Source organism: Garra rufa, chromosome 25, assembly GCF_049309525.1.
Source record: "Garra rufa chromosome 25, GarRuf1.0, whole genome shotgun sequence".
NCBI lineage: Eukaryota > Metazoa > Chordata > Actinopteri > Cypriniformes > Cyprinidae > Garra > Garra rufa.
Window position 1 is genome coordinate 9497133 of NC_133385.1, and position 16953 is coordinate 9514085.

At 32.5% G+C, this 16953-nt stretch overlaps 2 protein-coding genes across 2 annotated transcripts; one reads left to right on the forward strand and one right to left on the reverse strand.

Annotated features, from left to right (window-relative positions):
* Positions 1-1980: 1980 nt before the first annotated feature.
* Positions 1981-3687, forward strand: ppib (peptidylprolyl isomerase B (cyclophilin B)). Its single transcript, XM_073831712.1, has 5 exons — positions 1981-2214; positions 2604-2717; positions 2804-2897; positions 3034-3218; positions 3307-3687. The coding sequence occupies exons 1-5, from the start codon at positions 2080-2082 to the stop codon at positions 3427-3429; spliced, it is 651 nt and encodes a 216-aa protein (XP_073687813.1). The 5' UTR covers positions 1981-2079; the 3' UTR covers positions 3430-3687.
* Positions 3688-4709: 1022 nt separating this feature from the next.
* On the reverse strand, positions 4710-15355 carry snx22 (sorting nexin 22). Its single transcript, XM_073831711.1, has 6 exons — positions 15200-15355; positions 7505-7693; positions 5712-5806; positions 5507-5545; positions 5353-5420; positions 4710-5243 (listed from the first exon to the last, which is right to left on the reverse strand). Exons 1-6 carry the CDS (start codon positions 15287-15289, stop codon positions 5050-5052), a joined length of 675 nt encoding a protein of 224 aa, XP_073687812.1. The 5' UTR covers positions 15290-15355; the 3' UTR covers positions 4710-5049.
* Between the last annotated feature and the right edge of the window lie 1598 nt (positions 15356-16953).

The following is a 16953-nucleotide window of genomic DNA, read 5'->3' on the forward strand; positions in this document are numbered from 1 at the left end:
CATTCTACAAAAATGGTCCAAAGTCAGAGTTGGAAACGTCTTGGAAAAATGTCTTTTTCCAGAATTAATGTATGTATGCAAATTGATTAATATCGAGTTTACACAATTATAGTAACTGCAGTAAATTCTCATATTGTATTTCCAAAAAAGTTTTGGAATATTTGTCCTCTCTCCAAATTTGTCACTACCAACATATAATTTATTAATAGGGGTCACATGAAATTAAGATTTTGCTTACATCTACATCGTAAAAATATATATTTTTGCTATTTTTCTTTGTAAAAGGCAAACAGTTAATCATGCTGATTTCAAACTTAAGGATTCATTAGTTTGAATATACACTGAATCGAAAATTATCTAAACATCTTGATAATTCAGTATACTTTTAATTTTGACAAAATATCCCATGTTTCGGCAGTGACTGTAATTCTTTGGTAGCGACCACATCACATTACAAAATTTTAACTTGCAAACGAAAACATACTAAAATATAGAAAAAGCATAACTGTACTAAAATTTTATTTTAGTTTATTTTCCCCAAATATGAGGATTATAAGTTCCCTTTTGTCAGTAGTGAAACAATGATGACATTTTTTGGTCGTGACTGTTACAGTAGTGACAATTTCATAGGATAACACCCAAAAAACAAAGATGTCACTACCGAAACTCCACTAAATGTTCTAGTAGTGACAATTTTAGGTGCTTTTGAACCTAGCTCAATGATGCTAATCAGCACATGGTTAGCTAACACAGTTCTGAACAGTTGTACACATAAAAATTAAATGTAATGTAATAACTCCCAAAAAAAGGGTGCTTAACTGGAATTAAATAGTGTTCGGTAGTGACGTTCCTTTAAGTTACACACAGATTTTTCAGACTTTTGAACATTTACCTTAAAATGATGGAACCTCACATCTTGTAGCTATGAGAGAGTGCCACATAAATATTTCCTGATCATAAATGTAGGGGTGTAAGTAAAATCAGTCTCAGCCAATGCACTAAAACATACACTGTTTCGGTAGTGACATGAAAAATGAGGGACACATTTTTTTTTTTTTTTTTTATAAAGTTAACTAATTTACAAAGAAAATATAAAATACATATTTTTCTGTACTTCACTTTTTAAGAGAATCAAAGATACTTTTAAAAACAACAATGGAAAAAAATAATTTCAATATTATTTGCATAAGCTGAAATTTAGGGGTTAAGATTCAGGACAGCCACCTCCCAATTGAAAGTACCCAATAAATGATTATTTTAAATATACTAAGATTACTAATATTTAAAATATTATTGTGGGTTTCAATCGATAATAGAAGGATCTTATTCTTAGTAAACATCTAGGATTTGAATACTTAACTGCTTTTTAAATGTGTTTGCACCAATCCTGTAGAATAGCCCACAAGTAATAAATTTCCCTGAAACGTGTTAAAACACGAAATGCAGTAAACTGTTAGATATTACGACAGAAATCACATTTTGCTAGTTTTAAAATGGAATTCAAACTTGTTGTGGGGAACTGTTTTATCGCTATACTAGCCTTTTTTGTCTTTAAGAACGTTTGGTAGTAGCCTAGGTATTTTTGTGGCGTATTTGTTTTGTACTGAGCTCCTTTAATGTCGTAAGCATTTTTAAACTTTATTATATTTGCTAACCGTAATTACAAACATCACCTTTGTGCTTTCGTAGCGTCCTGTGCCTTTAATGCTGAATGCTGATACGTCTCCAGTTCCCGAAGCCACTGTGGCTCCGTCCATTCCTTACGCGTTTCAAACTCTGATTGGCTCGTCAATCCTTGACAGACAACAGCTCGTCCAATCAGCGTCCGGTGGGTCGGGACACGTCACACAGAGTGGAACACGGTCCCAGCGCCCGTTCTCGGATCAGTTCATCATGCGCACAGCGTCGGAAATTCCTAAAGTGAGTTGATTTACTTAACTGTGGCTGGATCAGCTCTAGCGCTCAAATCTCGCCCCGAGTAGATACGGAATTCTGGGCGCAGCTGAAATCTCCTCCCCGGATGCCCCAGAAACCCTAACACACAGTCATCGCCACACATTCAGTTTTTTCGGGTCGTTCATGGTGCGGATCTGTGAGAGGAGGATGAAGTTTTTGGTGGCAGTTACGCTGATCGTCGGCTCGGTGGTTTTCCTGCTTTTTCCGAGCGGGTCAGAGGCGGATGAGAAGAAGAAAGGACCGAAAGTCACAGCCAAGGTACAAAAGCGCAGCGCTGCTCTACATTCACTGCATAGCCGTGTCTGGCCTATTGCAGACAAAAGATATAATTCGAATTCCAGTTCGAATCTATGGTTGCGTTTACACTTAAATTAAGTGTTGCAGATTCGCGTAGCTTGCTTTAAAAGCATCAGTATGTTTGTTTGTTTTTTTCCATTTTTGCATTTTTCTAAGTTCATTGGTTTTGTGCAAAATTTACTATTGTTCTAAGGCCAAATGTTTCATAATTAAATCAAATTTATTGCTTCAGTCACTTGACCTAAAGTCTAACCATAAATCTGGGTTTTCTGGCCGCTCATGAAACGGATTCACTATAATGCATCTGCAGAACTAATGTTCCGGTGTGACTCCGGATTTGGTTTTCCCAGGTCTACTTTGACATCAGGATCGGAGATGAGGATGCAGGGCGGATAGTCATTGGACTCTTTGGAAAGACTGTGCCTAAAACGACAGAAAATTTCCTCCAGCTGGCCACCGGAGAGGTGAGGTTTTTTTTTCCTTTCTCTGCTGGTAAGCATTTGTGATTCATAGTAAAATGAGACTAAATGAATGCCATTCTGATTTCCAGAAAGGATTTGGTTACAAGGGAAGCAAGTTCCACCGTGTAATTAAAGACTTCATGATCCAGGGAGGAGATTTCACTAGAGGAGATGGGACCGGAGGTATTGAAATACTAAAAACACTTTATTTTATTGTTATCTTAAAGTTAAGTATGTTTTCTGAGGCAGTGAGGTCTCTATAAACCTCAGTTTATCATCTCAAGGAGTATTGTGAGATTTCTAACGCCTCTTTATGTAGGTAAGAGCATCTATGGAGACCGTTTTCCTGATGAGAACTTCAAGCTGAAGCATTATGGTCCTGGTTGGCTCAGCATGGCCAATGCTGGCAAAGACACCAACGGCTCCCAGTTCTTCATCACTACTGTCCAAACACCATGGCTTGATGGCAAACACGTCGTGTTTGGCAAAATCCTGGAGGGCATGGTGAGTATCTTCCATTCTTCCATACACATAGAAGTGCATTTACTCTAGCGATTGTGCTAATTCTGTTGCTTTTCCTGCCATCTTCAAGGATGTTGTGAGAAAGGTTGAGGGAACGAAGACAGATGGGCGGGATAAACCTCTCAAGGACGTCACTATCCACGACTGCGGCAAGATCGAGGTGGAAAAGCCTTTCGCAGTACCTAAAGAGTAATTTAAGTTGGGGGGAACAACAGGACTCTGGGTCAAAGGGGATTGAATTTGGCGCCACTAGAGTTCTAGTGGAAATAAGAGTGTGCGTACGTGCTCATTGGAGCTTGGCCCCTCACGGGACCGTCACACACCAGTCCTGATCCGCAGAGCGGCACATCCTGGGTCCAGTTTAAACCGGCATTCCACATGGTCAGATTCCTGACCCACTACAACCTGCTTTTGTAAACAAAACTTCAATAAAGGATCCAGGTTTTCTTAATGTTGTCTTTTTTTCACTATAAATCAGACATCGTCTTTATTTAATAGAAATACTCTTAATAAAAATGCAGAAGTTGTTTTATAGTACAGGTAAGTATATTGGCACAGTAAAACAAAATGAGTTTGAAATGTGAACGTCATAAATGAAATATTTTACAATGAAATTCAAAATATGTTTCAGGACAAATATTAAATGAATGCAAACAAGTTTAAATGTCTTATTTTTAGGACCAGTAGAACTTTTTTTTTATGAAAATGAACATTGAGAATAAAACATGATTTTAGTAGGGTGAAAAAAAAATTAGTACAACATATTGCAATGACATTTGTACTTAAAATATATAAGTGGTATTTTTTATGTGCATTGCCAAGGTTCCTAAAATTATTCTTTATTATTAATATATGTATACATACCATATAGATTATAGACCTTTAAGATTTTTATGACAATCAAAACTCCTTCAAAATATTACGAATTAAATTTAAAACAACATATTACAATAACATAACTGCATTTGTACTTAAAATATTTTTTGTGCGTTGCCAGGGTTCCTAAAAATAGTCTTTTTTTATATATATGAAAAAAATGATGCTAAAAAAATTAACATTTTTATGACAATACGAATTATGCTTATTCTAATTATTATTACAGTTGTAATATAAATACACTATCAGTCTTCTTTTTTTATGTTGTTTTTTAAAAGAAGTCTCTTCTTTTCACCAAGCCTGCATTTATTTGATCCAAAGCGAAAACAGTACAATTTTGGAATATTTGTACTATTTAAAATAACTGTTTGTCTATTTGAATATATTTCAAAATGTAATTTAAGATGAATGTTTAGCATCATTACTCCAGTCACATGATCCCTCAAAAAAATCATTCTAATATTCTGATTTGCTGCTGAAAAACATTTATTATTATTATTATGTTGAAAACAGCTGAGTAGAATTTTTTCAGGTTTTTTGATGAATAGAAAGTTCGGAAAAACAGCATTTATCTGAAATAGAAATCTTTTGTAACAATTATTTTAAATAGTAACATTATTTCACAATATTACTGCTTTTGCTGCACTTTGGGTCAAATAAATGCAGGCTTCTTTAAAAAAAAAAAAAAAAAAAAGAAAGCTTACTGTTCAAAAACTTTTGACTGGTAGTGTATTTAAATTCAAATCTATTTTTGTGCATAGTATAGTTGGCAGGGATTTTTCAAACTACATATTTCTGATACCAAAATGACCTAGACAGGTTTTGTGAGACTCAATCAAATATGACAAACCCAAGGATGAAAGATTCAGTCGATATAAAACTGCAAAGGCACATTTAAAGCAGATGGAGTTGCTAGGCAACACTGCAGTGATTGTGCTCATATTCTGTGTGACTCCGGCAGTGAGCTCATATTGCATCTGTTTATGGTAATAGTGGGAATTTTGGGATGCACGGGCAGCTCTGGTGCACAGGTGAGGCCACTGGGTTTGCCACAGCTCTTTTTGAAACTCACTTTGACGTCTCTAGGGTACAAACCCTGCAGGACGCCAGCCACCACGATGTCAGGAAGATCTGGGAGGGGGTGAAATGACCACAACAGAGTGTTTCACGAGCATTTGGATGTATAAAAAAAAAAGAAGATATTTGTGTAATGACACAATCAGTGTTCTATCAGGTTTACCTGATCTGGATTCAAGCTGGTAAGGATCATCCGAGTAACCAACTACTCGCTGATGGAATAATTGAAATCTGTAGAAATATAGCATTCAATATGATGAGAATATAAATCTGATTTCAAATTGTTTTATTTATTAAAGAGATGAGAATGAGCATACCTGTATCCCTGCTCTTGACAGTAATCTGACTGGTTTTCTCTGAAATATGACAATTAAGACATTAATTATGTCTTAAAGCAGTGGTAATATTATTATTGTTTTTTTTGTTTTTAATTTAACTGAATTTTCTTAATAAATATTTAGATACATAGCTAAAAATTACACTTGTGATGCTCCAGTGAAGTGAAATGGTGTAAATACATACTCAGAGCTACAGTTCTTGCTTGCAGAATGAAAATGTTTGACCTGCAGGAAGTCCAGCAGCTCTTGAGGAACAACGTCGTTTCGATATAGAACCTCCTGCAATTGGCAGGCAATAAAAAACAACCTCAGTATGATGTTTTATTGAAATGCTGTTATATTTAAATATAATAAGGCTGCTTTTATTTGATCAAAAATACAGTAAAAACAGTAATATTGAGAAATATTTTTAGAATTTAAACTAGACGTTTTCTATTTGAATATATTATAAAATGTAATTTATTCCTGTGATCAAAGCTGAATTTTCAGCATCATTACTCCAGTCTTCAGTGTCACATGATCCTTCAGAAATCACTCTAATATGATTGATTGATTTCAGTAAATGAAAATTAAAGCTGAATTTAAAAAAAAAATGAAACGAAAAAGGGAAAAATAAATAATTATTGTTTTAAATATTAAAAATGATGAATACTGTATTGTATAGAAAAATTACAGATACACTACCAGTCAAAAGTTTTTGAACAGTAAGATTTTTAATGCTTTTTAAAGAAGACATTTATTTGGTCCAAAGTTCAGTCAAGTATTATTAAGTATTATAAAGAATACATCCCCTGTTGTTACAGCTAACTAAAACTAACACTATAAAAAGTCGATTTTGGTAAATGAAATAAAGCTGAAATAAAAAACAAATTAAAAAATAAAATAAATATTGTATTATTGTATAAAAAAAATTACAGCTACACAACCAGCCAAAAGTTTTGGCACAGTAAGATTTTTAATGCTTTTTAAAGAAGCCTCTTCTGCTCACCAAGCCTGCATTTATTTGGTCCAAAGTACAGCAAAAACAGTACAATTCTGAAATATTTTTACTATTTAAAATAAAGGCTTTCTATTTGAATATATTTTAAAATGTAATTTATTCCTGTGATTTCAAAGCTGAATTTTTAGCATCATTACTCCAGTCACATCATCCTTCAGAAATCATTATAATATTCTGATTTGCTGTTCAAATTATATTATTAGTATTAGTATTAGTATTTTCAGGTTTCTTTGATGAATAGAAAGTTCAGAAGAACAGCATTTATCGGCATCAGAAATCTTTTGTAACATTATAAATGTCTTTATCATCACTTTTGATCAATTTAAAGCATCCTTGCTAAATAAAAGTATTAATTTCTATCATTTCTTTTCCAACAAAAAAATAAAATAAAAATTAAAACATTACACTGACACCAAGTTTTTAAATGGTATAGTGTATAGTGTTTCAACAACTTTTTATTTAAGATAAATGCTGATCTTTAGATCTATCTATTCATCAAAGAATCCTGAAAAACTGTCCTCAACTGTTTTAAATAGTGATAATAATAATAATAATAATAATAATAATAATGTTTTTTGAACAGCAAATCAGCATATTAGAATGATTTCTGAAGGATCATGTGACACTGAAGACTGGGGTAATGATGCAGAAAATTTAGCTTTGATTACAGGAATAAATTACATTAAAAAATATATTCAAATAGAAAGCAGTTACTTTAAATAGTAAAAATATTTCACAATATTACTGCTTTTGCTGTGCTTTGGATCAAATAAATACAAGCTTGGTGAGCGGAAGAGACTTTTTTAAAAAAAACATTAAAAAATCTTAATGTTCAAAAACTTTTGGCTGGTAGTGTAAACCGGAAAAAGCCCTGAAATGACAATGAAAACTGAAAATACAGAAATCAATGCTAATTTAAAAGATGAATAAATAGCATAATAAATATATAATATAAAAAATATAACAATAACATCCACCTGGATGTAGTCTTCCAGTTCCTGTCGTCTTTGCTCGAGCGGTTTGGTTCTCAGATGCTGGTTTCTCTTACTAGGGAAATCGGGAGCTCGCAATATCTTCTTCAGCTTCCGGTGAAGCGTCTGAAATTCACTGTGTCGCCGCAAAACAAAGTGTTTCCTTCCGTTGAAGAGAATTTCCAACCTGAAGAGCTAAAAAACAAAAGATTCCGTGTCATAAAACCTATAAACGGTTAGAACAGACTTCAATAAAACTAAATTACTCTATAACATGGGTGCCCAACCCTGTTCCTGGAGATCTACCTTCCTGCAGAGTTTAGATCTAACCCTGATCAAACACACCTGTCTGTATTTATTAAGTGCGCCTTCAGATCCAAATTAGTTGGTTCAGGTGTGTTTGATAAGGGTTGGAGCTGAACTGCAGGAAGGTAGATCTCCAGGAACAGGGTTGAGCATCCCTGCTGTAAAACAACCAGCACGAAAACGCATTATTCGCCAGCAGGAGGCGCCGGTGCGCATTTTAAACTCATTCCCCGGAAGTTTTGCATCAGTGCGCCCTCTAGAGCTCTAATATGGTCATGATTATATGGTCAGAAATCATTTAGAAATACCAAAGACTATTCATAATGAATGACCTCATCGAAGCCAAACAAATTTGACTGTGCAAAAGGTTAGATTTAATATAGGTCACGTGAGTTTACACAGGTTAAATCAGCACAGGCGTGGCGGTTCTTCAGGTAAGATCACACCCTGGAGTATTGAGTGTCTCTTTATAAAGACTCACGGGTCTTTATTGTCCACGACACAAAGAAATGTCATCATGATGTATCTCTAAAGCCTCCATCTCTGGAGATCCTGACAGAACAACAGTGTTTTGTTCACTAAAGATGAATACTGTCTCTCACAATGCATAGCCTTAATTTATTGCCTTGACTAGATGTATAACCACATATAAGTATAACAATTTATGACATGAGGTCATGTGACGCAACTTAAAATACTATTTTTAAATAGTATGGAGAATTGCATGTATACTGCACTGTATGCATTGAGTTAGTAGTCTTTTAGTCTCTTAGTAGACAGTGTAACCTTAACGTGTGTGAACATGGTGGGTTTAGGCCACATTGTGAGCAGATCTGAGAATTAGCAGTTTCCCGTTTTCCACTCATAACAAAGGAACACAGAACATTCAGTTCCACCAAACATTTCCCACTGTGAGCTCAATCTTTCGCTTCTTAGTACCTCAAATATTTTTCTCTCTAAATCAGAGGCTGAGGGAGAGAAGGAGAGGGAAATAAAAACGATTGTCTCAAGCGTGTTTTGACAAGTCGGTGCTCAAGCATGCTCAACATGGTGATGGGAACTATTTATGCAGTGTTATGAACTAAAAACAATGACGAAATCAAGAGCTATTCAAGAATTTAAAGAGACAGTTCATTCCACAAAAAAATTATAATCATAAATCATCTACTTGCCTTCAGGTCAATCCAAACCTGGATGATGTTTTTTCTTCCATTAAACACAATGAGAGAGAACAGGCTACAGACTGTAAATGGATACTCCATTTATTTAAAAAATATTACATTTATTGTATAAATTTACTGTATAAATATATGAAATACAGTATATTAAAATATTAATGCTCTTTTCTATACAATAAAAGTGAATGAGTTGTTTATCACAAATATGTATAGAAATGTTTCAAAATATTCAATTTATATAAACATACATTTTATTTTTTATATATATATAAATATGTAAATAACCTTTTAAATAAATATAAAATATAAATAAATTTATTACAGAAATTAAAGACATACTAAAATATTAAAGCCCTTTTCCATACAATAAAAGTGAATGGGATGATCACAAATACGCAGTAAAAATTGTCAAAATATACAATTACATTTATATAAATACTAAATATATAAATAAACTGCTTAAAAAAAACATTTTACATAAATAAATTAAATCTAAATCAATTAAATATATTATATACTAATATATCAAAGCCTTTTCCATACTATAAAAGTGAATGAGTTGTTGAATCAGAAATATGTATATACATTTTTCAATATATGCAATTTAATTTATGTAAACATAAATTTATTAACATTTTAAAATAAATATGTAAAAAAATAAATAAATAAAAATAAGATATATGATATACTAAAATATTAATGCTCTTTTCCATACAATAAAAGTGAATGGGTTGTCAATCAGAAATATGTATATCAATTTTTCAATACATTAATTAAATATAATATATTCAAAAAATATTAAAGCCTTTTTCCATACAATAAAAGTGAATGGGTTTTCATCAGAAATATGTATATACATTTTTTATTTAATTTATATAAACACATTTAGTTATGTCATAAGATAAATATGTAAATAAATGTGATTTTTCAATATTTTTTAATAAATATAAATAAATGAAATAAATAAACTTAATATATTATATACTAAAATATTAAAGCCCTTTTTCATACAGTAGAAGTGAACATGTTGTTGATCACTAATATGTACAAAGTCATTTTAAAAACACAAACACATTTTAAATAAATACATAAAATCTAAATATATATAATAATATAAAAATTAATTAAATATATTATATACTAAAATATTAAAGCCCTTTTTCATCCAACGAAATTGAATAGGCTGTTGAACATTGTCAATATGTATGTAAATGTATAAATAAATATATATATACACAATTTAATTTATATGAATATACCTTTATTTTATTCACATAAATACATTTTAATAAATAAAAACATTATACATAACAATGATATATATATATATATATATATATATATATATATATATATATATATATATATATTTTTTTTTTTTTTTTTTTTTTTTTTTTTTTTTTTTCTTCCATTTAATGAACCGCACTATTTACTTTACATTTTTTAAAATGTATTTCTGCTTTCTGTCCATAAATACTACTTTTTTAATATATTATTATTAGTCAAAGATTCACATAATGCAAGTTTGGAACAATATAAGGGTGAGTAAATTACATATTTTTTATTTTTAGTTGCACTATCCCTTTAAACCAGTGAATTCTAAACAAGTTTTATGGGTAAAGTGAGTTAGTGCAGGCGGCCTCTTTTGGGCACCAGATTGTGTCGTGTTTATCGGTGGTCACAAGGACTCGATTTAAACCCAGTTTCTCCCTCTCTCGATCTTATAGAGCTCTCATTGTTGCTAATATTCAGAGCTGGATATTTCCACTAAGATGAAGAGCTCTCTTTCTCCATTCATCTCCAGTACAGTAATACTCATCTCTCTCGATTGTGAACTCCGACCTCCATTCTTCTGAAGTTCCACAGCTCTCAGTGTTCAGAGAAGTTTTCACAGCCTGCTCGGTCTGACAGGTGTGAGTGTGCGTTTGGCATTACAGCTTTGACTGACATCAGCATGTTGCTGTGTGGTTGTGATTCAGCTGTGATTTAGCTGTTCTACTTTTAGCATCACACACAAACAACTGCCCCCGTTAAACCCTCTCATTCAGACTTCTGAGCACAAAAACTCCTCACACAGCTTTACGTTATCCATTTTTGATACTGAACTAGTCAAATCAAACAGAAACACACATTGCTGGGAATAATGAGATTAGTAAATGCACACATTCTGGTTTGGTCAGTTGATTTGGCTCCCTCTAAATCTGATAAATGAACTAAACGGCATCGTGTTATCTAGACGACACACAAAACATCTTTTAAGTGTTGTGAAAGCACAGTGACTCTCTTTCCTTCAGTCTTGGCTGGGTCGGTTTTGGTTGCAGCTGGACAGTCCTAGAGAACTGGCTCAGACTTCATGGAAGACACTGCTTCTACTATTTATCTATAGAAACTATTTCTGCCATGGAATACATTTTTTTAGAACGGTCATTGCAACTTTTTATTTTACAATTCTGACTATTTTTCTATGAATTCTGATTTTATGTCACACAACTATGACTTTTTGCTTTGAATTCTGAGTTTTTATTTCAGAATTCTCTTTTTTCCCATTGAAATTACATTTCAAATTCTGTTTTTCCCCCCTGACGTTTAGACACCTGACCTGACTACATGCACATGCATGATTCTAAGTTACAAAGTCAGAATTGTGAGATGTAAACTCAAAAATCTGAGAAAAAAGATAGAACTGTGAGGTGTAAATTTAGATTTCTGTGAAAAAAAATTCAGCAACGCATTCTTACTTTTCTCATGAGTGCAATTTTATTTCTCGCAGTTGTGGGTTTACATCTTTCAGTTGTAAAATTTTCCCGGATTTGTGAGACATCTTGCAATTCCAACTTTTTCTTAGAATTGCGAGTTAATGTTTTGCAATTACAAGTTTACATCCCACAATTCAGGCTGTTTTTCTCAGAATTTCTCGGAGTTTATATATTGAAATTGTGAGTTTGCATCTCCCAATTCCAACTTTTTCCTCAGAATTTCGAGTTTATATCTTGAAATTGTGTCTCACAATTCTGAGAATTACAATTTTATATCTCACATTTGTGGGTTTACATCTTTCAATTCTAATATTTCCCCAGATTTGTAAGTATACATCTCGCAATTCTGGCTTTTTTTTACAGAATTCTGAATTTATATCTCACAATTCAGACTTTTTTCTCAGAATTGCACGTTTATATTGTGCAATTGCAAGTTAACATATCACAATTTTTAGAATTGTGAGTTTATATCTTAAAATTGTGAGTTTACATCTCGCAATTCCGACTTTTTTTTGACCGAATTCTGACTTTCCGTCACGCAACTACAACTTTTTGTTTTCAGAATTGCAAGTTTATCAATATTTATTGCAAGTTTACATTTTTTTGAGTTTACGTCAAAATGTAAATGTGCAATTCTGAAAAAAAAAAAGGTGGAATTGCGCGGTGTCAACTCATAAATGCAAGATATAAAGTCAGAAATTTGATAAAAGTCTGAATTGTGAGATGTAAACTTGCTTTGAATTGTGAGATGTAAACTTGCTTTGAATTGTGAGATGTAAACTTGCAATTGCAAAAAAAATAGGTAAACTCGCAATTCTGAAGAAAAAAATTACAAGTTTACATCCCACAATTCAGGCTGTTTTTCTCAGAATTTCTCGGAGTTTATATATTGAAATTGTGAGTTTTTAGAATTGTGAGTTTATATCTTAAAATTGTGAGTTTACATCTCGCAATTCCGACTTTTTTTTGACCGAATTCTGACTTTCCGTCACGCAACTACAACTTTTTTTTTCAGAATTGCAAGTTTATCAATATTTTGCAATTGCAAGTTTACATTTTTTTGAGTTTACGTCAAAATGTAAATGTGCAATTCTGAAAAAAAAAGGTGGAATTGCGAGGTGTCAACTCATAAATGCAAGATATAAAGTCAGAAATTTGAAAAAAGTCTGAATTGTGAGATGTAAACTTGCTTTGAATTGTGAGATGTAAATTTGCAATTGCAAAAAAATAGGTAAACTCGCAATTCTGAAGAAAAAAAAGTTGGAATTCGGAGGCATAAACAGAATTGCATGTAAGCGGATAATTGCAAGATATAAATTTGTATAAAAAAGTCAGATCTGCGAGATAAAAGTCAGAATTGTGAGACAAAAAGCCAGAATCACAGAATGTAAACTGCACAATATAAACTTATGAAAAAAAAAGTATGAATTGTGAGATGTAAACATTGAATTCTAAGAAAAAGTCTGAATTGTAAGATATAAACTTGCAATTGCAAAATATATACTTGTAATTCTGAGGAAAAAGTTTGAATTACGAGACGTAAACTCAAAATTCTGAGAAAAAAAGTCAGAATTGCAAGATGTAAACAGATTTCTGTGGAAAAAGCTCTTGTGAGATGCAAACTTGCAAGTGCGAAAAATAGGTAAACTCGCAATTCTAAAAAAACAAAAGTTGGAATTGGGAGGCGTAAACTCAGAATTCTGAAAAAAAAAACAAAAAAATGGAATTGCGAGGTGTAAACTCAGAATTCGGTGAAAAACTTGCATAGTGTAAACACAATTCAAGTCAGAACTGCAAGATGAAAGTCAGAATCGTGAGATAAAAAGCTAGAATCACGAGACTTGCAACTGCTAAATATAAACTAAAGAGAGAAATTCTGAAAAAAAAAGTTGGAATTGCGTCATGTAAACTCACAATTGCAAGATATACATTTCTGTAAAAAAAAGTCTGAATTGTAAGATGTAAACTTGCAATTGCAAAATATTGATAAACTTCTAATAAAAAAATTCTACTAAAAAAGTTGTAGTTGTGTGATATGAAGTCGAAATTCGGTCAAAAAAGTCAGAATTGCGATATGTAAACTTGCAATTACACAATATAAACATGCAATTCTGAGCTAAAAGTTGAAATTGCGAGATGCAAACTCAGAATTCTGTGAAAAAAATCCAAAACTGTGAGATATAAACTCAGAATTTCGGAATTGAAAGACATAAACCCGCAACTGCAAGACATAAAATTACAATTGTGAGAAAAGAACTGCAAGATGTAAACTCGAAATCTGAGAAAAAAAGCTAGAATGCAAAAATGTAAACTCAGAATTCTAAGACAAAAAAGTTAGAATAGTGAGATGTAAACTCGCAATTGCAAGATAAAGAAGTCTGAATTGTGATATATAAACTATTTAGTGAAATGCTTGCAAATAACTTTTTAATATTTTGATCTCATGGTGGAATTCCACGGTTATCAGACAGTGCTATCAACAATGTAAATCACTCAAATCATTCAGAATCAAGAGTAAAAGATCTTGTTTATGAGTCGAGATGTTTTACACTGTCTAAATCGTGTTGCGTCAAACATGTCCTGTCATATTCCAGCTCCATTCATTCCTGTAAGTGATGACAGAAGACCTGCTAGAGTGCATCTCGGCTCGCTTCTATAGAATTGCATATTTCGTCATTTTTCCTCAGGCCTTAAAATCCGCTGGAGACACACCTTTGAGGAAAGCACTTAGATAACTTGTTACCCAATATTTTTTTGCATTTTAAAAAGAATTGGTTCTAGTACTCTGAGACAACATGCTGAAAACATAAGGGCACAATAAATAAGCCATTCCTGGTTGGAAGGTCATCTAAATGTAGCGCAACAATGTTGCTACAGCTCTCTTGCATATTACATTTCTACACTGTTACAACCAACATTGCAAAAGTACAAGAAATAACGTTGCTACAACGTAAATGTTTGTTTGCGTTGTCTGCTAAATGAATACTTTTGTTCTGCATGTATTTAAAATAGCAACTCAGTTTAGTGAAGCAATAATTTTACATTTTTGGTTGCTATGTAACATGACGTCACAGAACGTTGACAGTGCATACTGTATATTTAAGAGATTATGACAAGAATAACTTGATTACATAATCTAAAATACTAGTAACTTTACAGTAGTTCAGCATTATGACCAATTTCGTTTAAAGTACAGTCACTAAAGTAAAAAAAAAATAAACTAAATTATAAAAATAACGACAGAAATACACTGATGTCTCACAAATCCACTATAGTTTTACACTAGTAACAGAAATAACTGTATGGTATCTATGTAAATGAAACCGCACGGAATGACTAATAATAATTCTTAGCATTTTAAAATTACTAGAAAACTTCAAAAACACGTGCAAAACGTCAAACACACATTCGCGCTCTGTCCTGAGGAACCACTAATAGAAACGAGTTTCTGTATGACTTACTTTGCGCAACTTTCCCGTCTCGTCCACTTCCCTCATGAGAGACGGAATGAAGACCTCGATGACTGGAGACACACACTGATGATCCAACATCTCCAAAACAAACGCACAGAGGACTGACTGAAGTGAAGATCAGCTCCGTGTGTCCTGAATGATCACTGCTGGGGAACAATCTGCCGCCGTGGATCTCCAGAGCTCCTCCTCCAAACAAACACACACACACACAGACAGCTGAGAGAAATAAAGCCATTCATACAGAACGATCTGAGTTTGAAGATTAAGATCTTACCGAATATTGTTAATTAAATTATGAAATAGCACTGACTAAAATTACAATGGGAAAAAACTGCTAAAACAAAACAGGTAAACCAACTGCCAGAGAAAAAAAAAGTTACATAAACCGAGAGATTAAAAATATCAGTGACATAATCGTCTTCACTGGCGTGTCCGATTTTGTTTTTAAATACTGTTATCTTATGGAGCCGGTTTCGGCCACTAGATAAAAAAATGTAAAAAAAATAAAATAATAAAAAAAATAAAAAAAAATAATAATAATAATGTTATTGCGACTTTTTAATCTCACAATTCTAAATTCGCATTTGTGTGAAAAAAATTTACTTCTCACAACTGTGATATCACACAGTTCAGAAAAATTAAGAATTATGAGATATAAACTCACAATTCTGACTTTTTTCTTAGAACTGTGACCTATAAACGGGCAATTGCGATTTAAAAAGTCAAATTTAGAGGGGGAAAAAAGTCACAATTTTGAGATAGAAACTTGCAATTCTGAGGGGGAAAAAAGTTGCAATTCTGGGGGGAAAAAGTTGCAATTTTGAGATTTAAAAAAAGTCGCAGTTCTTAGAACTTGCAATTCTGAGGAAAAAAGTCGCAATTCTGGGGGAAAAAAGTTGCAATTTTGAGATATAAACTTGCAATTCTGAGGAAAAAAGTTGCAGTTCTGGGAAAAAAAGTTGCAATTTTGAGATATAAACTTGCAATTCTGAGGAAAAAAGTTGCAGTTCTGGGAAAAAAAGTTGCAATTTTGAGATAAAAAAAAAAAGTCGCAGTTCTTAGAACTTGCAATTCTGAGGAAAAAAGTTTCAGTTCTGGGAAAAAAAAGTTGCAATTTTGAGATATAAACTTGCAATTCTGAGGAAAAAAGTTGCAGTTCTGGGAAAAAAAGTTGCAATTTTGAGATATAAACTTGCAATTCTGAGGAAAAAAGTTGCAGTTCTGAGGGGGAAAAGGTCACAATTTTGAGATAAATTCTGAGGAAAAAAATTCGCAATTCTGAGAAAAAAAGTCACAATTTGCAATTCCCAATGAAGCTGGTTTCAGTCACAATTTTCAATTTGCATTTGTGTGAAATTTTTTTGACCTCTCACAATTGTGAGTTTATATCATGCAGCTCTGAGAAAAAAATTGCAATTTTGAGATATAAACTTGCAATTCTGAGGAAAAAAGTTGCAGTTCTGGGAAAAAAAGTTGCAATTTTGAGATAAAAAAAAAAAGTCGCAGTTCTTAGAACTTGCAATTCTGAGGAAAAAAGTTTCAGTTCTGGGAAAAAAAAGTTGCAATTTTGAGATATAAACTTGCAATTCTGAGGAAAAAAGTTGCAGTTCTGGGAAAAAAAGTTGCAATTTTGAGATATAAACTTGCAATTCTGAGGAAAAAAGTTGCAGTTCTGAGGGGGAAAAGGTCACAATTTTGAGATAAATTCTGAGGAAAAAAATTCGCAATTCTGAGAAAAAAAG